Source organism: Monomorium pharaonis, chromosome 4, assembly GCF_013373865.1.
Source record: "Monomorium pharaonis isolate MP-MQ-018 chromosome 4, ASM1337386v2, whole genome shotgun sequence".
NCBI lineage: Eukaryota > Metazoa > Arthropoda > Insecta > Hymenoptera > Formicidae > Monomorium > Monomorium pharaonis.
The window spans coordinates 2,966,851-2,991,865 of NC_050470.1; the positions used below are offsets into that span (position 1 = coordinate 2,966,851).

Sequence of the window (25,015 nt, forward strand, 5' to 3'; positions counted from 1 at the left end):
ATCTACTACGCATGCATAATACAGCTTAAACAAATATAGAAATACCTTTTTACTTACTCCTCAGATCCCTTATTCGGCTATGTTCAGTTAAAAACAGTTCAAGGAGCGCTCAGTTTTTTATTATGATTGGTTTCTATTGATTTAGATTCAGTAAAGAACTAAAAGTAAGAACCAATCTTAAAAATTTACTCAACCATTGTCTACTGAATGTAGTTTCAGCATAGGCGTTATATGGCATCGTCCCGCGTATTCTGGTATTACATTTCAGTTTAATGATTTTCTACAGTATAGATCTATATTATTATTGACATTTTATTTGACCAAACTAAAATAAAAATTCAACATAATACACAATTAAAAGTCACTGGATTTCTTAAAGAAAAAATACTACGCATCTCTCACATCAATATGTATAATAACAAAATTTGTAGCATAATATTAAGTTTGTTACAATTCTTTATAATCGAGTTAAATACTCGAGTTTTCATTGACATTTTGAATAGTTAAAGCGTCACATATTAATTAAAGGCTATAAAACATCTCCACTAAAATTCGAAGCAAAGACTATTTTACTGGTAGAGCACCAAAATGATAAAAAAACCTCTGAGAAATCCTTTTGATTTTTGTAACAGCTTTTTTATTTCTTGTCAACTGTTACTTGTATTAGCAAGTATCATGGGATGTATGTCAAGTGTTTGTAATGTATGTATAGTTATGCTTCATTGTTTCTGTGTCACAAGTTTTTCTTGACTCAATTACTTATTTGTTACAACTTTGTTATACGAAATATCTGGAAAAAAAAAAAGATATTATATGTTATGTCTTAGTAAATAACTTTTTATTTTGCCATTATAGATCAGAATATCCATAAAAATATTGATACATCTATTGATTAATTACCTTAGTATTCATTCTTAAGCTTCAGGTGTAGCTAACGGGGCTTCTTTCTTCTCTTCGATAATAATGGCATCTTTCTTCTCGCCATTAGGTTTGTCATTTTCATCCAGTTCCTTTTTGGGAGCCACCTTTAAATATTGTAGACAAGATTTAAACATTAAATAAATAATGCTCTTATAAATAATGCTATTTGGTTTCATATATTTGCAATCTAAAATGATAAAGAAAAAGGATTATCTACAATAAAAAAAGATAATGCAATTTAATAAGTACAATATAAAATTATATATTGGCAATACTCATTCACAAAATTATATTTTTTCTTTTATTGTCACGTTTAATATAAATACGTATCAAATATCATTGTTATCCCTTTACCTCCTCTTTGCTAGCTTCATCGAAATTCTCCACTAAGTCAGGCACCTCGTCGTCCTCTTCCAAAGTGGTTTTCCCGACTCCACTTCCAGCAACTGTACTCGCTAATCGTTTCAACTGTGTCAGACCCTCGGGGCCAAGCTGGCTCAATATTCCTGGTAACATCTCGGTTATCTGTTTATTTTCTCCATGACCGGTGATTGCGAATGTATTAGCAGACAGACTAGCCTGGGCTTTTGGATTGTTAAAATGGATGACTGTGCCATCATCTTTGATCATATTAACCTCTTCTATTCCAGGAATTGTATTTACAGAAAGCTTCTTTAGACAACTCTGTAACTTTTTGTCATCTGTGGCAGCGGTCGCGTGTACAACCTACAAAAGTGAAAAAAAAAAAAAAATAACGAACGTAAAAACGATTATGTTCAATTCTGTAATAGAGCATGTACAATTATTCAACTGTACAAATATCCCTTTCTCTTTGGTAATCTGATCGTTATTCGCGCATTAGAAATATTCTAACGAGTAAAACAGTTACCTTCAGTTAACTTATCATAAAAGTCAAATAAAAAAAGCCGATAATGGACAAGAGTACACAAATAACTTTGTACAGCGAAAGCCCGCGTGACACTCGCGAGAAATACAAAAGTGAGAAACGCAAAGAAAACAAACGGCCAATAATCTTACAATCATCATTCTCATAAAGAGAAATATCGCAATGTCACGCGCGCTAACACGATCCGAAAAACGACAATGTACACAACTAATGACGATGAACACGGGTCACGATTCCGAAGACGAAGGGCGGCGAGGCAAGACGAGGGCGACACGAGGGCTCCGAGGGGATCTCCTTAAAGAGAAAGCTACGCAAGATAACTGACGCGCATAGCACGGCGCTCACCTTCTTCTTGCGTCGGGGTGTACCCTTGCCGCCGATTCGCACTTGGGCCTGGAGCTTCTTCAGCTTCTCGGGATTCATGCTTTTTTAACCTCTGCCGCGCACGGACGGGGGACGGACGCGCGTAGGCGAGCGGGTCTCACTGCGACTAGTACGTTGCTCCACGTGAAATCTTTCCTCTCACAGCGAGCAAATCAACGTTGTCGGCGGGCGCGGGGACACCGGCTACACGCGACACGTGCTCTCCGACCTGCCCGGGATGCTCGAGAAAATGGAAGCGTACGCTCTCTCGTTCCTCACTCGCGATCTCTACGTCCGAGTGCCCGACTTCCGGACGGCGGTGGCGGCGCGCGGCGCACTTCCGCCGCGCGATCACTGGACTTCGAAAATTGCCATCGAAAGCATCGACGAGTCTGCGCGAGTCTAACCGGATCCCGGATAGCGACGTGAAACGTGTTTGAAAACCTAGGGTGAGGAAATCGCAACGCAAAAAGTGGAGCAATTCAATATTGACACACAGTAAAGATTATAATTATATATTTCTATAACACATCCATTTATTATATATCATAAAATTATATAATATATATTTGTACATGTGTGTAAATTTTTTATATATTTAAATTAAATAAAATTAATTGTATTTACATATAGAATATATTTTTAACCAATAAATTTTATACATTTATATAATTTATGTAATCTTTTAAAAATAAGTTTACTTTTAAGTATTCATAAAACACAGAGCCAATAATGTTAAATAATATACATAAATATAGATATCTCTTTACATAACAGCATAAAATCTAAAGAATATTTACAATATATATATTACAATATATTTTAAACATTATAATGTAATTGTTAATAATATCAACACACTTCATAATTGTAATATCTGATGATACTTTTCTCATTAAATTAAGTTACATAATATAATATGCAATATAAGGGAAAAGAAATTACAGTGAAGCGCTAATTGTAAATCTCTATATAAATACAATGCGTAAAGAAGATTTATCACTTTTAATTATAAGTATCAAAATTATTAAATTTGTTAATTTTTATATATCAACAAGGAACACACACGTTCAAATTTTATAAATCGAAAGTAATATTTTGCCAAATTAAATTATTGAATTGTAGTAATGATAAAAATTCCTCACAAAAATATCAGTCTTTGAATCCATAATATATAAAAGTGTACTATCATAATATTTATGTTAAAAACATACAATGATCTTATTATATTACTTAATCATCTATTCAGTAGTTTTATTTATCACTTAAAACAGCTTTATTTGATTAATAAAATTTTATATAGTTGTTTGTAACTCTTAATAAGACAATATTCTCAAATTACATGCTATGTATATAATATTAATAATACCTTAGTAATATTTGTCTCTTGTTTTGTAAATCCTCGAATATCTTTTGAATATTTATGATTAGTAAGAAAAACTTTCAATCATTTTTGGAAAGTGCAATTTTCCTCCATTTATGACTTGTTTCATTTTTTACATGTCCAAATTCAAATCTAATTCTAAGCTCACCAATTTTCGAAATTGGTAAAATATCTGGTATCCACTCTATAAGGAATGGTGTAGGTTCAACTTGATTTGGAGAAGTATTTCCTAAAACAGAATGATATAATTAGATAGAAATGTCTCACTAATACCATCTTATCTATTAATAATATTCTTTAGTAACTTATGTCCGTATTCATAGTCAGTCTTATACTTAAGATCTCCTTAAATTCATCTTTAGATAATTAGCCAATGAAATAATCCATAGAGCATCTAAAGATAAACTAAGGAGACTTTAAATATAAGTCAAGAAATATTAAAAAGCCATTAATATAGTTTAAATATAAGGTTTGACTATAAATATGGGCATTAGACTCAAATTTTCGACAAATTATCTTGGGATAAAATCAGAATCAGCTTTTATACATTAAATTCTCACTTACCTACTTTTAAATATGTTTTTAACTCTAACGGTTTAATTAATGCGTTATTATTTGTTTTTTTAAAACGATCTATTTCTGTTTCCTCTCGTTTATATAATTCATACGTTCCATCTGCGTTCTGCACGAAACTTCTCGTGATCTCCAAAGGTATGTATGGTGTCTCGAAAATACTCTTTACGTGCAAGATATTGGTTATCTGCCATGTATATTTTGTGAATGTTCCTAGTGGTACTCCATCTTTCCTAACGAATGCCGTCGTTGAATTTGGTAAACGTTTCTTTTTGCCACCGCACGATATTCGCTCGCGTAAACAGTCAAAGAAGATCTGTGGTACATGGAATACCAGGGGATCAGGTTTGCCATCAAACTGAAAATGCATTGTCTGATTTATTCGCTCGGTTATCGAAGCAAGCCATTTGATAAATGGCAAGCTTGTGCTGGCCTCATCTAGATCATCGCAAATATTTTGATATTTTTTAACAATTTGCGATTTTGACTTTGGCTTTCTTAACTCAACCGAATTTAGATTCGAATTATTGTTGTTCGTGTGTTTCTCGTCTCTTTTCCGTTTCGTTGAAATTGTCGTTTGCGTTGCATTACCCTCGGAGTTTGATGCACTTTTGTTATTGTACTGTATTACTGCATTTCTATCAACTATTTTGACACTGCCATTATTCAAGGCAATATTGTTATCGACAAGCTTTGCATTAGTCACATCCAAGACTGTAGTACTCGTACCTAAAACCTTCAACGTACTCGGATCTAATATTTTTATGTTATTATCGTTTAACATGTATTGACTATTATTAAGAACATTGTATTTTGTATCAATTGTCCCCTGATCATCCAGTATTTTTGTAGTATTTTCTCCTCCCAATTGAACACCATTTTGATCAATTACTTCTAAATTATGAACCTGCATAATATATAAATAACTTAATAATTTCAACAATTTTATTTTTTTCAATAACTTAGAAAAATAATTATTCTTAAGTTCTTTATAAATGAATAAAAAATTCATATTTTAACATGAGTATTTTATGCGTCTTACTTGTGATATTATACTGTTATCATCTAATAAACTGCGATCGCATTCTACTTCTATATTTTCAACAATACCATGTGGCAAAATCGAGGAATCTAAATTTATAGAATCTAAGTCTAATCTATTTCCATCCAAACTTTGTACAGTTAAAGTATCATCACGAAAAATTAATAGATGCGTGTCAGTTTCGTCAGTAGTTAAACTATCGAGATCTGAAATTTTATATTATCGATAAACTATGAAATAAATTTTTGAATATACACGCATATCACAATCTTACCAATTCCAACAATTTTGTCTTCTTCATTTTGTGGTACAGTTGCTAAAGGCTTTTCTATATTAGATTGTGTTTGACCTAGATTTATGTAATAACTAAATTCTTCTGATAGCTTTGGGTCGCTAGCAAAAGCACAAATGCATGCGTAAAAATGCACACATCGCTTTGACTGTGAAGACAAAGTGCCGTTAACTTTATCTCCTACCTTTGTTGTATCCTATAATTTATTATTTAATAATATATCTTTCAACTGTTATTTGTGTTAATTTAAATTAATTTAATCTTTCAGTAAATACAATTTTTCTTCAAACTGTTTAAGGAAAAATTTGTTATAAAAATAATTACGCACATTTTACTCACCTTAAATGTAGTACAACTACAGAAATAACGATGTTCTATTCTATCCCTTAATTTGCTAACAAAGAAAGAAAAATGCACATAGCCTAGGGGGTGTTTCGAAGAAGCTTTACATTTCACGGCCATGATATTCTTTGAGACTCTTTGTACCAAGGGACCAGAAGTTTCCGTTGCTAACAGCCAAATCTCTTGCTTCATTTCATTATTTACATTCAACGACGATAAAATAGAATTTTTCAAAGTCAATGGTTGTGCTTGCGCATAACATTTTAATGCCGTTTGTATGTGCTGGCACGTAAGCACAGTATTTGAATAACCTTTCTCCTAAAAATACAATATATTATAAAAATATATATAAATATATAATACATACAAATATCATTAGAAATGTGTCAATATGTAAGTTTTAGAAAATACTTACATGACATTTGAGGACACCATTGTGAAAACTTCTCTCACAGCTATCAACAAAACATAACGCAGTTGGTGAAATAAGTGTTGTAATATCATTCGAAATGGTGGTATTTATCAATGGTAACTGCACAAAGCCACGATAATCAGGTCCCTTATCTTTTACTCGTACAGAATACACTTGTGCTGGCGAGCCTGTGATAAGCTTGCATGCTTCCGTGGATAACTTTCGCTTCTCACCAGGTTCCTTGAACACTGCATCGCAATATTTGTTCTTGCAGCAAAGGCCACGCGAACCATTGTAAGTCCCACATTTTGGACACTTGCGAACTCCACGAAGGGTCGCCTTCCCTAGATCTGATAGCAACTTCTTCAAGCGTTCCTCATTGGACATAGTTGCTATAAATTACAATAATATAATGTTAGTAGTCATAATGAAGCAGTATTCGTTGTTGTGTTTACGAGTTCTACTGCTTGTGTTTTTATTAATTGAAAAAAAAAAAAAATAAAAGGAAAAGTTAATAACAAGTTTTCTTCAAAAAAAAAAAAAATATCAAACATAACTAGATAAGGAATAAAAAAAGAAGAAGAAATGAATAAGAGGATGAGAACAAATCTCATAAAAATTCAGAGTTTCATAGAAAGAATATATTAAATAATCACATATTCTTGACAAAGGTAAATATAAATCTATTGTTCTTAACTAAGAAAAATGTTACTTTAAAGTAATTATGTGAATAAAAATTAAAGAACGATATAGTACATCGCAATAAAAGTAAACGTGAAGAAAGCAATGGAAGCTGTAAAGATGCCTCGAAAAAGAACTGTCATTCTATTTCTCCATCCCAGTTCGGTTAATCGCGCGTACGTAACGTTGTGAACATTGTAACGTAGGAACTGGAAGAGGCGTTTCTCTCAGAAATTGCATCGAGTTGCATAATAAAAGCGATAAAAACAAATGTGCCGTCACTCGTGTTTCCGCTGCCGGAAGAGAAAAGGGGATCCGAAAACGCACTCGTGTTACTCAATCCTGGTCGTCGTAAGCAAGTTACGCGTTAAGATTACATCTTCATCGTAAAAACAATGTTATTAACATTATTACCTTCCAATGTCAAAGAACCGCACAGCTGTGAGGGGAAGGGGGGCACTTTTTTTTACCGGATTACGTTTCAAGTTACTAATTCGCTTTAGATAGTAAATAAATAAAGCCCATCACGAGAGTATTTAGAACAGAGGGCGTTAAAGCCGCCACGGTTTCATCGAGAAGAATAGAGAGTCGATCGCGCTCGTTAATCGACTCTCAAGTCTCAAGTTGTTGTATGGTAATACAGAAATCTGATGTTTAACGCATATTGATTAATGCATTTAATCAATATTAATTCGAAAATATTACATGTAGTAAAAAATTAATTGCTGAAATTATTCGTACTGCTTCTTTAAGAAATTATGTTTTACAACTCTCAGAGTATTGTAAAAATTCATTATTTTCCGCAATCGTCAGTCTATTGCAAAAATTGCCAAAAATAATTAATTTTTACAATACTCTAAGAGTTGTAAAAAATAATTTCTGCAATAGGCTGACAATTGCAGAAAATATCGAATTTTTACAATACACAGAGCATTGTAAAAATTATTTTCTGCAATAGGCTGACAATTGCAGAAAATATCGAATTTTTACAATACACAGAGCATTGTAAAAATTATTTTCTGCAATAGGCTGACAATTGCAGAAAATATCGAATTTTTACAATACACAGAGCATTGTAAAAATTATTTTCTGCAATAGGCTGACAATTGCAGAAAATATCGAATTTTTACAATACACAGAGTGTTGTAAAAAATAATTAATGCAATAGGCTGACAATTGCAGAAAATATCGAATTTTTACAATACACAGAGTGTTGCAAAAAATAATTAATGCAATAGGCTGACAATTGCAGAAAATATCGAATTTTTACAATACACAGAGCATTGTAAAAATTATTTTCTGCAATAGGCTGACAATTGCAGAAAATATCGAATTTTTACAATACACAGAGTGTTGCAAAAAATAATTAATGCAATAGGCTGACAATTGCAGAAAATATCGAATTTTTACAATACACAGAGTGTTGCAAAAAATAATTAATGCAATAGGCTGACAATTGCAGAAAATATCGAATTTTTACAATACACAGAGTGTTGCAAAAAATAATTAATGCAATAGGCTGTCAATTGCAGAAAATATCGAATTTTTACAATACACAGAGCATTGTAAAAATTATTTTCTGCAATAGGCTGACAATTGCAGAAAATATCGAATTTTTACAATACACAGAGCATTGTAAAAATTATTTTCTGCAATAGGCTGACAATTGCAGAAAATATCGAATTTTTACAATACACAGAGTGTTGCAAAAAATAATTAATGCAATAGGCTGACAATTGCAGAAAATATTGAATTTTTACAATACACAGAGTGTTGCAAAAAATAATTAATGCAATAGGCTGACAATTGCAGAAAATATCGAATTTTTACAATACACAGAGCATTGTAAAAATTATTTTCTGCAATAGGCTGACAATTGCAGAAAATATCGAATTTTTACAATACACAGAGCATTGTAAAAATTATTTTCAGCAATATATAGGCTGACAATTGCATAAAATATCGAATTTTTACAATACACAGAGCATTGTAAAAATTATTTTCTGCAATAGGCTGACAATTGCAGAAAATATCGAATTTTTACAATACACAGAGTGTTGTAAAAAATAATTAATGCAATAGGCTGACAATTGCAGAAAATATCGAATTTTTACAATACACAGAGTGTTGCAAAAAGTTACAAATTAAAAACAAAAGTTTTTTTTTTATTACTTAATTATTTCTGATCATTTGTCAAAGATATATTATATAAATTTTTAATATGGTCAAAAATTATTTTATATAGTTCAATATATGAAAAATTATCTATTTTCTTTAAATTCTTATTATGGTTATTTTTATGTAAATTTATGTTGACCAAAAGGAATTTTCTGTTTCGCTGCCAATCCGATTTGTGGATGAGTTCGCTATTTCGTGCCATGTGATATCGGCTTTACGTTTTTCTTTGGAAGGAAATTTAGCATCGGCCATCTTTGATCTCTTTTACCGAGAAGAGCTTGGGGGAATCAACATGAGGTTTGTTAACTGCGAAAAATTTAACACGTTATTCTAACAAGTACCGCGGCTAAATACATTTAGAATCGTCGTACGAACCGCTAAAATACGGCCGCGTGTAGGCGCAATGGATTTTGCAATGGAAATTGAAAGATATCTCTGTCGTGTATCGCTTACCATTTGGAGCACATGGCTCGCATCGTTTACGAAAAATATCCTCGAAACGTCTTCTGTCGTTATATATCGACGATATGCTTTGAAGATGGAACTTTGCGAGGATACGCGATTTTTCTTTTGAACGTTAAACATATAAATATGAGTTCCACGATGAGTTCTGTCATAACCTCTTTTTTCATCCTTTTAGCTCGTTAAAGCTGCAGAAGAGGCTAGCAGCCTCTGTTATGAGATGTGGCAAGAAGAAGGTTTGGTTGGATCCGAACGAGATCAATGAAATTGCAAATACGAATTCAAGTGAGTTTTTTTTCTATCAAACTAATAAAAACTTGATTAAATATTGACAATAAAATTGTCATTGGTTTTATTAATATATATTGAATTTTTATTTATTTATTACATATTTCTTTCAGGACAAAATATCAGAAAACTGATTAAAGATGGTTTAATTATCAAGAAACCTGTAGCTGTACATTCGAGAGCTCGCGTTCGCAAGAATACTGAAGCTAGACGCAAGGGACGTCATTGTGGCTTTGGTAAAAGAAAGGGTACGGCAAACGCACGTACACCCCAAAAAGTATGTATATTTCAACAATAACTACATTTTATCATGTTGTGTTTTCCATGTTTTTTTATCCATTCCCATCGTCTAGATTAAGAAATATGGTTAAAGGGGATATAAGTGTTCTACTTTGTTGGATCTGAAAAAGCTTTCAAAAAACTTTAAGGAAAAATTTTAAAGAAAAAATTAATATTGATTGTATTATAATTTTAAAAAATTAAATATTCATGTATGGTTAATAGAAAGTTTATATAATTATTTATATTTATTACGCAGGATCTTTGGATTCAGAGGATGCGAGTTCTTCGTCGTCTTTTGAAAAAATATCGCGAAACGAAAAAGATCGATAGACATTTGTACCATTCCTTGTACATGAAAGCTAAAGGTAACGTTTTCAAGAATAAGCGAGTTCTGATGGAATTTATTCATAAGAAGAAGGCGGAAAAGGCACGTGCTGAGATGCTGTCCGATCAGGCAGAGGCTCGGCGCACGAAGGTCAGGGAAGCTCGCAAACGCCGTGCAGAACGCATTGCCTCGAAGAAGCAGGAACTATTGCAATCTTATCAACGCGAGGACGACGCCGCAAAAAAATAAATTGCGTGGTGTATTTTAAGTAAAAATTGTATAAATAAAATATGAAAAAAGAGAATAATCAAGGCAAATTGACTTTTTTTCTAATACTTTATAAGTAGATGGTGTTTTCACGTTCTTATTTGAGGAAATTTTTATAGCTGCGTTCAGAAAACGCAACATCTGAATGAGCGCTTGCTACTATTGGTGTATTCTTTTAGATTTATTTGCGAGTCCTCCAATCGCAGACAATTATTGAACGCTTACTTCGACGGACGCAATCGTTGCGTTTGCTGAACGCACTTTAATTATGGCGATAGATTTGCGAACCATGTGTCTTGAAAATTCGTGATTCCAGAAGGTATAAAGCACAGTTTGGTTATCAAGAGGATATTAAGGATTATTTTTCTTACGCGTTGGTTTATCAAATTACGTGATAAAATTTCGCTACTTAAAGCCTTAAGAAAATCTGGTAGGGCGGAAATTCTCCAAAACGTCAAAACGCATCATCCCATCTGATGCAACAACACGTTGCAGGGCAGTCAAGATCGAATTCTAAATGCGGGCTTTTTCGACAATGCATTTGTTTACGCTCGTCGACAGATAGTGTTTCAGATCTCCTGCGGACACTGACGATTGTCCAGCAGCGTTGGAAACGTCACGAGAAGAGGAACTTAAAGCTATTCGAACATCAGTTTTAACGGCAAACGAAGCATGTCTCTGCCGAAGTCAGACGGGAAGCCAAATTTCCCGCAGAAGACGCGGGAGGAGATCAAGGCGGAGCGCGAAGCGAAAAAAGCTGCTAAGATCGCTGCTAAAGCGGCGAAGCTTAACGCTGACAAGGCGGACAAGAGTGCAGCTTCAATAGCTCATTGTAAGGTCCCAGTGAGGGATGCGAAGACAGACGTGATGATAGAAAAAATTAACAAGATAGTGGAAACGGACAATAGTAAAAGTAAATCTGTGGTAGCTAACTGTAAACTCGTAGAAGAAAGGACAAAATCAGACGCCGTGAAAAACGACATGTCAAGTTCACAGCTTGATCGAGAGTCTTCGAAAGAAAATGCAATTCAATCATCAGGTATCATCCAAAACGGTCCTTCTGAAAATGCACGGTTGGGTGAGTTAATTTTGTTTTAAACTAAATTAAGTTAAAGCTAATAGCTTGTAAAATTAATTTAATTTATAATTAAATTACTCCAAGTAATAAAATAAATTACAATGGATCATTAAATTTAATATTTGTAAATTGAGTTTACATGAAATAACAAAGAAATATTTTTTTATAGTAATAGATTTTTTTACGTAGATAAATTTTTAATTTAGAAGAAAAGTTAATAATTTAAAATTTAAGTTTGTGTTTTAAAAAAATAATACTAATAAGCTGAAGCTACACATAATTGAAATTAATTAGATTAATAGGTATGAAATAATAAACTGTTAACTTTTTAGTCACTATCCAATCCAGTGAAAATGAGGGTAAGAGCAAGGCTGAGCTGCGTGCGGAACGAAGAGCCAAGCAAGAAGCTCAGAGAGCTGCAAAACAACAACAGTTGTTGAAAAAGGACAGTGTGAAAAGTAAAGAACCTCCCAAGCCAAGCGTAGAAACTGCACCTGTTGAAAGTTTGGTGAAGAAAAGCATCATGAAAAATACGACAAAAGAGGATGCGCACGAAGTTAATTTATTCAAACACTTGTATCAAGAGAGGCAGAGACTTTCAGAATACCAAACGGTCACGGGGAACTCACATCTACATCCAGTGATTGTTAGACTAGGTGTTAAATATGCTAACAAAGTTATTGTCGGCAGCAATGCTAGATGCGTCGCGTTTTTGGCCGCGATCAAACAGGTGGTCAAGGATTTTGAGAAACCGACGCAGGCGGATTTTATTCGTGGTCTCGAGGCAAACTTGAACAAATCGCAAAAATACCTGGAGCACTGTAGACCATTAGGTGTCTCGATGCAGAATGCCATGCGTCATCTCCAGTGGCAGATGACACAATTTTCATCTACATTATCGGACGCTGAAGTAAGTGATTTTATTTGTTTTGGTTTATTTATATTTTTATAAATAAATTATAACTATTTAGTTATTTGATTTGAGTTTTGTGTGTAAGTCAAAACTTTCATGAAAAAATTAAAAAATAGATAACAAAGGAGGTTTAGAAGAATTGCATTTTATTTAAATCTTTTGTATTCAAAATTTATTAATATCTGATCTATTACAGGCGAAAAGTAAGCTACAAGGATTAATAGATACTTACCTCTCGGAACAAATTGAGCTGGCTGGCAAAGCGATATCGATGACTATACAAAGTAAAATATCGGACGGAAATGTTATTTTAACATATGGCTTGTGAGTACATTCTATAGTTTATTTGTAATCCAAAAATTAAATGTATCAATAGCCTATGTTCAGTAAGAAAGCAGTTTTGCAACTATTATAAGATTCTTTAATAAGATTAGTTCTTATCCTAAATTCCTATTGGATTTAAATGTCTAGACCAATTATATTGGATTTAAATGTCTAGACCAATTATATTTGAAATCTCTTACAGTTATTTCAAAGCTGCTTTTTCTGTTGAACACAATCAATATCTTAATTAATTTATTTTTCTTTTTTAAGATTTATTAATAATTTCTATGTATTATATGTAATAATATACGTATTTCTATATTTTCCTATAATTTTTTTAAAAGAGGGAAAAAATAGAGTTGTTTCTAAAAATGTATTACAATTTTAGTTCATCTTTAATTCACAAGATATTAGTGGACGCACACGCTGCAGGCAAAAAATTTCGTGTAATCGTAGTCGACGGTAGACCGTGGCTAGAAGGAAAGGAACAGTTGAGGCGTTTGACAAAACACGGAATTGAATGCTCATATATACTGATCAACGCTCTCAGTTTCATAATGCCAGAAGTAACTAAAATTTTTATTTATTTTAAATGCAGATTTGAAAATAAATATGAAAATAAACTCTTCAAATATTTACTTCTAATTTTCTGCCTTCTGTTTTCTACTCTAATAAACTAATTTATTATTTTACTTGTCCAGGTTAGTAAAGTTTTTCTAGGTGCCCATGCAATATTAGCTAATGGAGCAGTAATGTCAAGAGTAGGAACCGCGCAAGTTGCTCTGATGGCAAAAGCCTTTAATGTTCCTGTTTTAGTAGCATGCGAGACGCACAAATCGTCTGAACAAGTACAGACCGACTCAATCGTTTATAATGAATTAGGTAAGCAAAGAAATTCAATCGATATATATTTAATTATATTGATGTTGTATAATAATATTTTGCATACAAATTTATGTTTTTACATATTATATATTATATATTATATATTTTTTCCTAAAAGTGATTATAATTTTTATCCAGTGTTATGACTTTCTATTTTTCATCATGATTTACTCATTTTGTTTTCTTTGCTTAGGTGATGCAAACGAGTTGGTGAATCATCAATCGAATAACAATTCTTTACTCTCGAATTGGCGAACAAAGAAATCGTTGAATTCTTTGAATCTTTTGAACATCACTTACGACGTAACGCCGGCCGATCTTGTAACGGCTGTTGTCACGGAACTAGCGATTCTCCCATGTACTAGTGTTCCTGTGATTTTACGAATTAAACCTTCCGAAGTTCCGATTTAAATATGTATATTTCTTCAAGAAAAAATTTACGAGAAAACCGATAAACGCGACATCTAAAAAAAGAAAAACGAGTATAAGAATTGTTGAGTACAATACTTTAATGTAAATATATGAATTAGTCTGATTATTTCACAAAATAATTATATTAATCGAACGCGAGGTTAATATCGATTAATATATCGTTATACATATTATCGTTGAAATAAACTTTTTAAAACTGGTGCAGAAACATAGCAAATTTTGCTTGGAGGAGTCTTGCCGATACTTATTAAGTTTTTTAACAATTAATATCAATTAGCGTTTTATATATCTAACATCTATTATAATGTGCTATTTAATACAGAGCAAATGCAATGCAATTGATATGAATTGTAAAAAATAAAATCTTTCTGATAAAGTTACAGTCTTTAGAATTATATAAATTATTGTATGTATTTTATAAATATACAAATTTCATTAATTTTATGTTAATCTATGTATGACACATGTTAAAAACAATTATCTAAACATAAATACATAGTTACAATATATCCTATCTCTGTAGCGCAGAACAATATGGAAACGAACGGCGTTAATCTAATCTCGTAAATAAATAGGACAGTTAAATTCACGCTGTTTGTTTCTACATTGTGCTGCGCTACGGAGATAGGATATATTTTAAATATTAATGTGGAGATGTAGGAGAAGAGAAGTCTCTTTTTTTGCATTCCGCCCACGCATTCTCTGCATCATATGGGTTTTCAATTTTCCACGCAAAACGAGGTTTTCATAAAATATGTATATTGAAATTCGCGCACTTTTTGCATGGCTTGTGCCTATAGAGCATGCGCATGTCGTCAAAGAACATGTGGATATTGCGGCATTGTGAAGAACTTGATCGCTGCGCGTTTTGTCAGTATAACAGGTATCCTAACCTGTTAAGTAGTCAATTTTACCGATATATCTTTAATATTTCGCTTTTTAAAGCAGAACTTTTTTTGTCAGATTTTTTAATTCATGCAACAACGCGTCAAATGAGCATAATTTCATCGATATCTGAGAAAATGTCCCTAAACTGAACAATTATCTTTTTTAAATAATGAGATTCAATAAAATTTTGGTTAAAACGTCACTCGCTTCGAGAAAGAATGAGTTTCGAAAGATTCTCATGACATATTTGGGTTTAACTTCTACCGATGTGGACCAATTTTTTGATATAAGAAAATCCACTCTTGAACTTCCTCCTTATCGAATAAAGAACAATTGTCTGATATGTCAGGTAGATACACAAATATACTATTTCTAATTCGATGTAATTAAATACAATTTGTCCATATTCTCCTATTGTTTTTATTAAATCCAATTAATTTTTTTAAGAGTCAAAATTGCATGGTTTGATTTAATTTTTTTTTCTATTTTATTCATATATAATTGATCATATAGAATCGAAAAAATAATAAAAAGTTGCTAATTAGAATTGTATTTAAAACAATTTATCTCATTGTAATAGGCTTACTTATTTCAATATTTTTTTGAAAAAAATTTAGTACAAAAATTTTTGTTTATATTTACTTTTTAAATTTTTTGTTTTTTGCATCTTCTAAAATTGGTGATGCAATCTCTTATTTTTTTAAAACAACATAATAACCTTATTTATTTATTTCAGAAATATAATGTTAATGTGGATTCTTTAGAGAAACTTCACTACTTAATGAAATTGCAAAATTATTCCTTAGAGCATAGAATTCGTGTGTTTAAAGAAATAGGAGTGCCAGTTATAAAGGTGTCTCTATTGAACAAGTAAGTTGATTGCAATTGATATAATTATTTATATCCTATAAAATAAAGTTTTTAAAAATAATTTTTAAAATTCCAGTATGTTTCATTATCTTCATAAAACAGTATCAAATTTTAAAGAGAGGACTAATATTCCAGCCGAAGAAAATATTGTTGCAAATATATTCGGTGGTAAAGTTCCTGAGAATAACATTTTGTTGAGGAAATTGAATGATGAATTGAAAGTTGAGGAATACTATCAGATATGTCTCTTGCATTGCAAAAATGAACTTTTGAATTTATCATATTTAGATGATAAGATATTAATACAAAAATATTTAAAAGTAAAAAGTATAGGCATGATTGAGGAGACATTGAAAGTACTCAGGAATGATCTAAATTATGACGATAAAATGGTAAGTATAGGTTTTTGACATTTTTATTAAATTTTATATGGTGTTTTGTAGCCATAAATAAATTTTTTCTATTTAAAGAAATGAAAACAATTACAAGTGTCTGTTAAATTTTGTCAAGTCTTTGCTTTTAATTATTTTTCAATATAATTTTTTGATTTTATTTACATTTTTATTATTTCTACTTTTAAATATTCGTAAGTTTTTTGCTTTTATACATAAATTTATTATTCGAACAGATAAAAAAAAATCCTTCAGTTATCATCGCTTCTCCTGATAACATTAAGACGTTGATAAGTTTTCCAGAAATCTTAGGAATGCCGAGTGTAACGTTTTTGAGAAAATACCCCTTTATACTTCTCCAAGATGCGGGTAATACTAAACGATTATTGATGACGTTCAAGCAATATAAAATACCAGATAAAATGGTGAAAAATTATATAAATATTTTTCTGCTGAAAAACGAAACTTTTATTACGCGAATTGAAATGGTAAAACATCACCCAGAACTGAATTTGTGGTATATGCATAAGCGAATGCTGCAGATTATATATGAGATAAAGAAGACAAAGCATCGTATGGGTTATGTTGATATTATGGATTCTTCGAAATGGGCTAACCCACAATCGTTCCTATCTACAACGGAAAGATTGGAGAAGTAAGAGTTTATAAATATTTTGCGCATAAAATTGGAAATATCGAAGAACCATTTTATGTGGTTTAATATATTTGACAAATATTTTAATCAAATTATGTATACTAAATTAGATCTAAAAAGCATCAAATAAGTTGTAATTTATTATTTTAAACATATTATTTTTTAAATCTTTCTTCAGTAGAGCATGTATGATGTATTTTACACTCTAGACTTCTTTTTTCTAAATTTCACATAGAAACAATTTTTTTCAATGCTGCCTTTAGTAAAAAAATTTATAGGTTCAATTTATTTCTATATGTCAAGATATATGTATATGCAACCATTAATAATATTAAACAAAAAAAATATAATTTATTATTTACAATAATAGTACAAATAATGTGGGGTGTAATTTATACTTTATACTTCTTATGTTTTAAATTTTGATGCGCCCATGGAAGATTAAATATTTATCGGCAATTGTTTAGTGACTGTTACCTGTGTGTATATATTATTTTTTTATTCATTCTAGATCTGTGCAAACCGGCATAACTTCACATAAACATTATTTAAGACATATATTGATGAAGGAATTGGGAGTAGACTTAAGTGATTCACTAACAAGACATCAACATTGGAAAACGGCTGCGGCGTTTCATGACATCTTTAAGATGTTAAAATATCTAAAAATGAATTTTACGATAAATGAGATATGCCCAAATATACACATCGTATTTTATGAACAGTAATAGCTTTAGTTATTAATAATAGAATTATTATGTAAATTATACACAGTGTAGAATATTTAACAAAGAGAGTAGTATAATAATTTAAATTATAAATTTTCTAGAGTATTTCTCTTTAGATTTTTAAATATTTTCAAGCTTTTTTTAATTTAATTTTTAATTACATTGCATAGTGTTAGAACAGATGACTAATTAAAAATTCTTTTTTTTTTTATTCAGATCCAAAGTGGAAAAAGTATTGGCTGATTTGAAACAACAATATTCTCAAAGTACAAAATACTCGTTTACTAATAGCCAATATCTTGCATTGTGTCTGTACATAATGGAGAAAGATTATCAGTTCACAGGCAATGGTGTTTGGAGCAATGAAGGGAAGCAACAATCTTCGAAAGAACAAAACACCATCGAAAAGTCTTATTTAGATAATATATAAGTATATTATACATATCTAGGTCTTATATAGGTATTATAAATCTTGTATAATACGAAGACTGTGGAAGATACTGATTATCATGTTACAATAATCATTTGAGTACAAAAAATAACAGTGATAATGATACTGTTAAGAATGTAACGCTCAGTAACAATATAGAAATGGAATAGAAATAGTTAAAATAACAATATACATAATGTACATAAACATTTTTACTTGTACAGAATATTTTACAGCGATTTATGTTTACAGAAAATAGGTTGTATATTCATAATGCAACGCGTGTAAAAGTGGCGCGAAAAAATATATTTATTATAAATGAGGCTATGAAGTGGAAAATCAATGCAAGGGATACTTACATGTTAAATCGAAATCGTTAATTTATTATGAATTATCTTTGCACATTAGTATAAAATTTGAATACTGCTAATACAAATATCAATTTTGCTTTGTTTTTTATTTATTACAAATTTTTGTTACACAGAAATTGAATATTGCAACATACATAAAGCGGATTATTTTGATTAAAATTCACTCTTTTCTAACGCAAAAAGGCACTGCGCGTAAGGCGTTAATTATTCAAGGCACAAAAAATTGTCTCGAATTACATTACAAATCTAGTAATACATCTGGTTTGTTCTGCCTTTCTCTTTCTCTTTCATCGACTGAATTAGAAAAATCAGAAAAATTATTTTTTTTTAAACAGGATAATTTTTGATAGCATAACATTATAAAAATCATTTTTATTATAAGAATATCTTTTTATCCTTACTAACTGGGAGGAAGCGTTTCCAAATGCGAAGTCATCGCGAGATACCGCTCAAGTGAGTTAACTTTTCATTTACATTTTCTCTATTTCATTTTCCGTTTCCAAAATAAAATTACCAGAGCAGCGAAAATCGAATTCTTATATAAATATATGTGTATATATCTTTCCTTCCATTAAATAAAATATTTTATATCCTCAAAATATTTTTTATATCTTTTTTCTTCGGAATTCTCGTACATAGATCAATCGACTTACATCCATTTAAATCCATGAATGTAGAAATATGAATTAACTTTATATTCTCGGTTTAACTTACTTTTCATCTTTTTCTAGTTTTATATGAAATAAATAGTGAAAGATAAAAAGAAAGTAAAACCAAGATTAAATATAATCTACATTGATAGAAACGGACTCTATAAGGCTTCAACTAAACTCCGCAATTTAATCGGCAATTTTTATCTAATTTGATAGAAAAAATTTTAACTACCTATATAATTTGTTATCCCGAATCTCTAATCTTTTTTTCTTGTCAATAAAATAAGAAATTGATTCCGTTGATGTTAACAAAGTACTGCAGATATTGTCAATTGCCAATTAAGTTTAATCGGAATTTGACAGAAGCCACTCTCATGCGTAAAGCGACGCGTTACTCGCGATCACCCAAGCAACAAGTACAGAAATATCGCGGCTGTCGCGAATAATTCGAGTTCGAGATCCTAGGACTTATCATTATTTGTATCCTTTCGAGAAAATCGAAATGCTGCGCTGATCGGGATCTTACCGAGGCTCACAATTTAAATAACATTTTTCAATAAAATATATCAATTCCAATCTCAACCTTGCGTCATTAAATAATTGAATTTTGCTCATTCATCATCGAGAGCTACGATGTAAGAGTAGCGCCGAGTCGAAGTTAACGCGATCTGTAAGTCCAGGACCTAATACTCCTCGCGCTCCTCGTCACGAAACACGGACAGATCGCAAGAATCGCCTAGAAGAGATCTAGAGCGGAGGAGGCCGCGAGTCAGTTCAGAAAAGGAGGCAGCTGCACGTAACTCGGTTGGCTGCCGGGCTCACTTTTGACCATGACCTGATCCTTCATGGCCTGGCGCGCCTGCGGCGAGTGCATGCCGTAGTCCTGCTTCTGGTCGGTCGGCGGCGGCGGCTGTTGCTGCTGCTGCTGCTGGCCGTACTCGGCCGCTGCCTGCTCGTGCGCGTACTTGTCCGCGAGGCAGCCACCGTGCTCGTCCTCGGACATGGAGTTGCCCAGGTGAGTGGGTGGCGAGTGCGTCACCATGGTCTGATAGTCGGCGCGGGTGAGCGGTCCACCGGGTGGCGGCGGACTGCTGCCGCCGCCGGGGTTCATGTAGTCCTGGTGGACTCGCATGGTGTTGCCGGCGGCGGCGGCCGGCGTGGTGAACAGCGCGGCGTCGTGCTGCGTCGGCAGCATGCTCGCATAGGACGAGTACGAGACGCTGCCGTTGTTGCCGAAGCCCGCGGCCGCGGTCGAGTACGGCGAGTTGGACGGGCTCAGCAGGTTCAGATGCGGCGCCAGGTCGTACGTCGCCGGCGAGTACGCCCAGGCGTCCGGCGGCGCCGTCGCCGTCGTCGGCGATGCGAACGGGTTCAAGGTGTTGTTGAGCGACGTGAAGGAGCCTGGAAGCATGGCCAGCGTGTTCCAATAGGTGAAAAACGCTTCAATAATTTATATGTCTAAACTATAGAACAAGGTTTCCCAAACTAGGATGGATCACGACTCGTTTAGCTTTAAGGATAAGGAAAATGCGGAAGGGAGGGAACAAATTGTTAATGCAATCCTACCTGACAGTCCGGGGCTGGCGGAACCTGCGGCCATGTAACCGGCGGTCTTGCGCGGCGGTTCTTTCTTCCGCCACTTCGCACGACGATTCTGAAACCACACCTGCACGCGAGTCTCCGACAGGGCGAGCTTCAACGCGAGTTCGTCGCGCGCGAAAACGTCGGGGTAAGGCGCTCGTTCGAAGGCTCTTTCCAATTCCTCCAGTTGATAGGCCGTGAAAGTTGTTCTGAAGCGAAAAGATCGAAAACAAATAAGAAATCGAAAATTCTATATATTCAAATACAAATGCAGGAACGGAAGAAGGAATTTTCAAAATTTATACCTATAATTTAAATATAAATTAAAGATATATTGATATTTAAACTGATTTAAAAGATTTTAATAAAAAATAAATTTATGGGAGGTACGCACTTGAAAAGATGTTTGAATATAAAATCAATAGCGCAGCTTCATCATACCTTGTCTTTTTCTTCTTGATGTTATTGTTGTCAGTCTTCTTTTTCGAATCCTTCTTAGCTGGCTGCGTCTCGCTGCTGACTGCAAAGTTAATTGTTCGTCAATTGTAAAGTTTGAAAAGTTTACATAAAAATCAGCGTAGTACAAGTAGTGTCTAGAAACGGAAAGGAAGGTAAGTATCTCGAAGGAGATGACTCCACGATTGAGACGAAAGGGAGACAGAGAAGATAGCTGAATCGAGTACCTGGCGCGAGCGCGTTGATCGCGTCGTCCGGTTTCCTCTTGAGCGCGTTTCCGAGTTGCAGACCCTGCTGGAGACTCGTCGAGGTCGGCGTGACACTCGTAGACGTCGAGGTGGTGACGTCCTGGGTCTGCGGCGGCAACGGCGCGTACATACCGGACAACTCGAGCTCCTTGAGCTCCTTCTGCTGTTGCTGCTGCTGCTGTTGCTGTTGCTGCAGATGATGCTGATGCTGCGACGCGGCCTGATGATGCGGCGACGGGCTGTTGGACGAGTCCAGCTTATGGAGCTGACCGCCGCCGGTTGGCATCAGGTCGCCGCTTCCGTGATGGCCGCCGCCTCCGTGCAAACTCAGCATCACCTGGATACTATGGGCCCCGGTGGTCCCGCCGCGAGTCCCAAAGTCCGAGAATATCGGATCGTCCCACGAGGGTGCGCCGTCCATCTTTGATCAATTTCTACCGTAATCTCTTGAATGGGATTCCTTTTCCAAAGGAGCAGTTTGTGCACGTTTTGTCAAGGTGCAAAATGTTTCCTCTTACGAAGTAATATCTTCTCGGTCTCAGAGAGATTATATGTCACTGTCGATCCGGAAGTGAGAAACTGGGAAATTGATTTCGATTGATCATCAATTATTTACTAACTCCCTCTTCTCTCGCATTTGAGTTTTCATTTTCATTCCGCGTTCAATTCGCACTGACGGATTTGATTTACCAAAAAGTTCAATTATTTGTAATCACCAGGCTCGCGGAGAATCTTGCACAGAACCTCGACTCTCGATTTTCGAATTTTAATCAATTCAATCGAACTTGCGGCTTGGAGTTGTCATTTCATATAACTTCTGTCATCTTCCGTGAAGCCTTTTTCTCTGAGATCTCTTCTGTCAATTTCACATCCTCGCGTGGAGTGACCGACGCGGTTAAATTGAAATCCGAGAGCCGGGCGAGATCACCGTCTCACCTTAGCGTCGATCACGCCCGTCATCGGAGGCTCCTTCGAGGTTCTTCCGCTTCCCGCCGTTAGGAAGAAAAAAAAAAAGGGAAGAGGATCGCGGCGTCGCCCGATTGCCCGATTGCCCGTAATGGACCGCGCGCGGCAATTGCGATCAATTGTTGCCTGGGTTATGATTAATTTTGATTAGTTTTAAGCGGCGTTAACTCGCGCGATGTGCCGGCCGATTATTCGCGGCGGACCTTGGAAGAACTGGACCGAACCGACGACCGACGTCTCCCTCGATACGAGAGAATACCGTCCGTCCTCTCTTCTCTCTATCGGGACACTCTCGCCACTACTCCACGTCCCGAGCCTCTGGCTAATCAGCCGCCACTCACACAGGCTTATATTTTCCGCGTCACGCCGGCCCAGACCGCCCCCATACCCGGGACCCCGGCCAATCCTGCTTCATGCGGGCGCGGTGATGCTGCCCCTCATGGTCCAGCACCGTCGTTCTCCTCGCTCCACCTCGTCTCCGCAGGTCCCCGTGGTCCGTGAGCGACTTGTCCCCCTTCTCCCTCTCCATTATCTCTCTCCCCCTCCCCTTCTGACCTGCGCGCAAAAAACGTCTCTCTTACGATCTGCTGGCGCGCGGATGGGGGTGGAGGTGACACGGGGTACGAACGGTCCCGCGCGAGGGTTACGCATTAGAGGCACTCGTGGGAATAGAAATAAGAGAGAATCGTTTCGTGGGAAGTGGACGGGTTCGTTTCCCACCTTGCCCGGTTTCCGCGATTACGTTCAGAAGTATGTAATACGTAACGTGACCCGGAAATTAAGAGATGAAGATGTCGGAGAATTCTTAAAACGACTTGAAATTGAAGGAATTTCAGCGCCAACAGCAACTGATTTCTCTTTTCTTTCGGTATACGATAAAGCGAACTGTATACAACGTTTAAGGAAGCATCATTGTGCGCAGATGAAGATAATTAACGTGCATCGTAACACTTGTCTCCTTACCTCCCATCTTATCGTGAATCCCGAGACGTGATTATACGCCTCTTCTTCTTTTGCTTGCAACGTATCATCTTTCTGATCGTTTAAATTTTTCAGGCACAGAGCGAAGGGTATACAAATATCCCGTTTATTAATAATTAAAATCCTTGGAAGGACAAATTTTCTCTCCTTTTCGATTACTCATTACTATCATCAAACTGAGATACACATTCGAGACACGTACACCATTTTACAACGCCAATCAACAACTTTCCCACTCTTTTATCCTTCTTCATCTTCATCTTTTCACCTTTTCATTCTTCATCTTTCGTTTTCAGCGAAATATAGACGTGGAAGCCGAGGCGATATTTCTACACGACGAATTCTCCTTGACGAGCGAGGTGAACAAAAATCGATGAGAAATTGCGAAACGTGAGATCCACGTGTCGATGACCGATTGATCGAGATCGAGGCGAAAGGTAATATATAGTATCTTCGTCATCCCGAGGAAGAGATCCATGTCTCTGTTGGTCGGCAGTTGGCGTAGCACTGAGCCAACCACTCTTAAGCGCAAGCTCAATGAAATCAGCAATCGCCAGGAATTGCCTCGAATTGGCCCAATCAAACCACCCCCCGTTCCCCGTACGTGTACGCGTGTATATTAACCGCTAATTTTCGTCGTCGGTAATTAGCGCGCGCTTGTATACGCGCCGATTTCATCGTGCTCTCCGCTCTGACCGTCCATCGCTTCACCGATCGACCCCAATCATCTCCTCGATGATTACCTTGTCCCTGCTCAATCGTTTCATTACTTCCTCGCTCTCGAAGCATTAATCCTAGATTTATTTTGTCTATCTTAGTTTTTTAGCTGTTTTATTGAATTGATTCATCTGTAAAAAATCTACTTATCTGTTAACCATTTTATTTAAAAAATATGTTCTTTAAGATATAATAATAGGAAGCTTGATGTATCATAAAAATGATCTCATTTATCAGACGGGTACATCAAAAAAATACGATCCAAATAATAATTAAATGTGTAACGATATCGACTTAAACTTATTATGAAATGTGTATTAAAATTTTCTACTTCCTTATATAATCGTTACTTTAGTATTTATATATATATATATATTCAATTAAATTATTTTATTTAATTTATAATATATCCTTCTTTTTCTTCTGTCAGAATTAAAGAACGCACGTTTTGATCGTTTTTTATCTCATAAAAGAATCGACGAGGAAATGCTGTGGTGTGAGGGATAATAGGGCAATTAATAAAAAACTTTCAGAGCGAAGGTGCGATAATGCGGGTGATCGCGTCATCGTCCCGCCATTTTAACGCACAACCCGAAACGTAACAGCAGCTAATCGCTTAATCTAAATATTTAGACTCTATATCAATATATTCGCATTTATCATAAAAATTAATATTTTTATAATAAGTTTCTTGAATCACGATATAAAGAATTATTAATAATACTTTA

At 34.5% G+C, this 25,015-nt stretch overlaps 6 protein-coding genes across 7 annotated transcripts; 3 read left to right on the forward strand and 3 right to left on the reverse strand.

Moving 5' to 3' along the window:
- Nucleotides 1–294: 294 nt before the first annotated feature.
- LOC105828187 (transcription factor BTF3 homolog 4) lies at nt 295–2,491 on the reverse strand. Its single transcript, XM_012666408.3, has 4 exons — nt 2,174–2,491; nt 1,276–1,647; nt 901–1,025; nt 295–790 (listed from the first exon to the last, which is right to left on the reverse strand). The coding sequence occupies exons 1-3, from the start codon at nt 2,249–2,251 to the stop codon at nt 915–917; spliced, it is 561 nt and encodes a 186-aa protein (XP_012521862.1). The 5' UTR covers nt 2,252–2,491; the 3' UTR covers nt 295–790; nt 901–914.
- A 317-nt stretch (nt 2,492–2,808) lies between these two features.
- LOC105828186 (uncharacterized protein C2orf42 homolog) lies at nt 2,809–7,489 on the reverse strand. The gene is made up of 7 exons (XM_012666406.3): nt 7,332–7,489; nt 6,240–6,628; nt 5,822–6,142; nt 5,465–5,678; nt 5,191–5,396; nt 4,140–5,055; nt 2,809–3,804 (listed from the first exon to the last, which is right to left on the reverse strand). The coding sequence occupies exons 2-7, from the start codon at nt 6,621–6,623 to the stop codon at nt 3,635–3,637; spliced, it is 2,211 nt and encodes a 736-aa protein (XP_012521860.1). The 5' UTR covers nt 6,624–6,628; nt 7,332–7,489; the 3' UTR covers nt 2,809–3,634.
- Nucleotides 7,490–9,287: 1,798 nt separating this feature from the next.
- On the forward strand, nt 9,288–10,769 carry LOC105840740 (60S ribosomal protein L19). The gene is made up of 4 exons (XM_012687768.3): nt 9,288–9,392; nt 9,736–9,842; nt 9,959–10,122; nt 10,384–10,769. Exons 1-4 carry the CDS (start codon nt 9,388–9,390, stop codon nt 10,699–10,701), a joined length of 594 nt encoding a protein of 197 aa, XP_012543222.1. The 5' UTR covers nt 9,288–9,387; the 3' UTR covers nt 10,702–10,769.
- Nucleotides 10,770–10,968: 199 nt separating this feature from the next.
- LOC105840739 (translation initiation factor eIF-2B subunit delta) lies at nt 10,969–14,731 on the forward strand. Its single transcript, XM_012687767.3, has 6 exons — nt 10,969–11,797; nt 12,130–12,707; nt 12,907–13,034; nt 13,423–13,600; nt 13,736–13,916; nt 14,113–14,731. The coding sequence occupies exons 1-6, from the start codon at nt 11,392–11,394 to the stop codon at nt 14,328–14,330; spliced, it is 1,689 nt and encodes a 562-aa protein (XP_012543221.1). The 5' UTR covers nt 10,969–11,391; the 3' UTR covers nt 14,331–14,731.
- A 199-nt stretch (nt 14,732–14,930) lies between these two features.
- Nucleotides 14,931–18,618, forward strand: LOC105840737 (transcription termination factor 5, mitochondrial). The gene is made up of 6 exons (XM_012687765.3): nt 14,931–15,588; nt 15,976–16,109; nt 16,186–16,501; nt 16,738–17,156; nt 17,668–17,880; nt 18,101–18,618. The coding sequence occupies exons 1-6, from the start codon at nt 15,409–15,411 to the stop codon at nt 18,312–18,314; spliced, it is 1,476 nt and encodes a 491-aa protein (XP_012543219.1). The 5' UTR covers nt 14,931–15,408; the 3' UTR covers nt 18,315–18,618.
- Nucleotides 18,619–18,752: 134 nt separating this feature from the next.
- On the reverse strand, nt 18,753–24,181 carry LOC105840738 (retinal homeobox protein Rx-A). Of its 2 annotated transcripts, XM_036285156.1 has the most exons (5): nt 23,553–24,181; nt 21,603–23,144; nt 21,361–21,439; nt 20,905–21,128; nt 18,753–20,739 (listed from the first exon to the last, which is right to left on the reverse strand). In XM_036285156.1, the coding sequence occupies exons 2-5, from the start codon at nt 22,042–22,044 to the stop codon at nt 20,108–20,110; spliced, it is 1,377 nt and encodes a 458-aa protein (XP_036141049.1). In that variant the 5' UTR covers nt 22,045–23,144; nt 23,553–24,181; the 3' UTR covers nt 18,753–20,107. The 2 variants fall into 2 exon arrangements, with proteins under 2 accessions (XP_036141049.1, XP_012543220.1); XM_012687766.3 differs by having other exon boundaries at nt 21,603–24,181.
- Between the last annotated feature and the right edge of the window lie 834 nt (nt 24,182–25,015).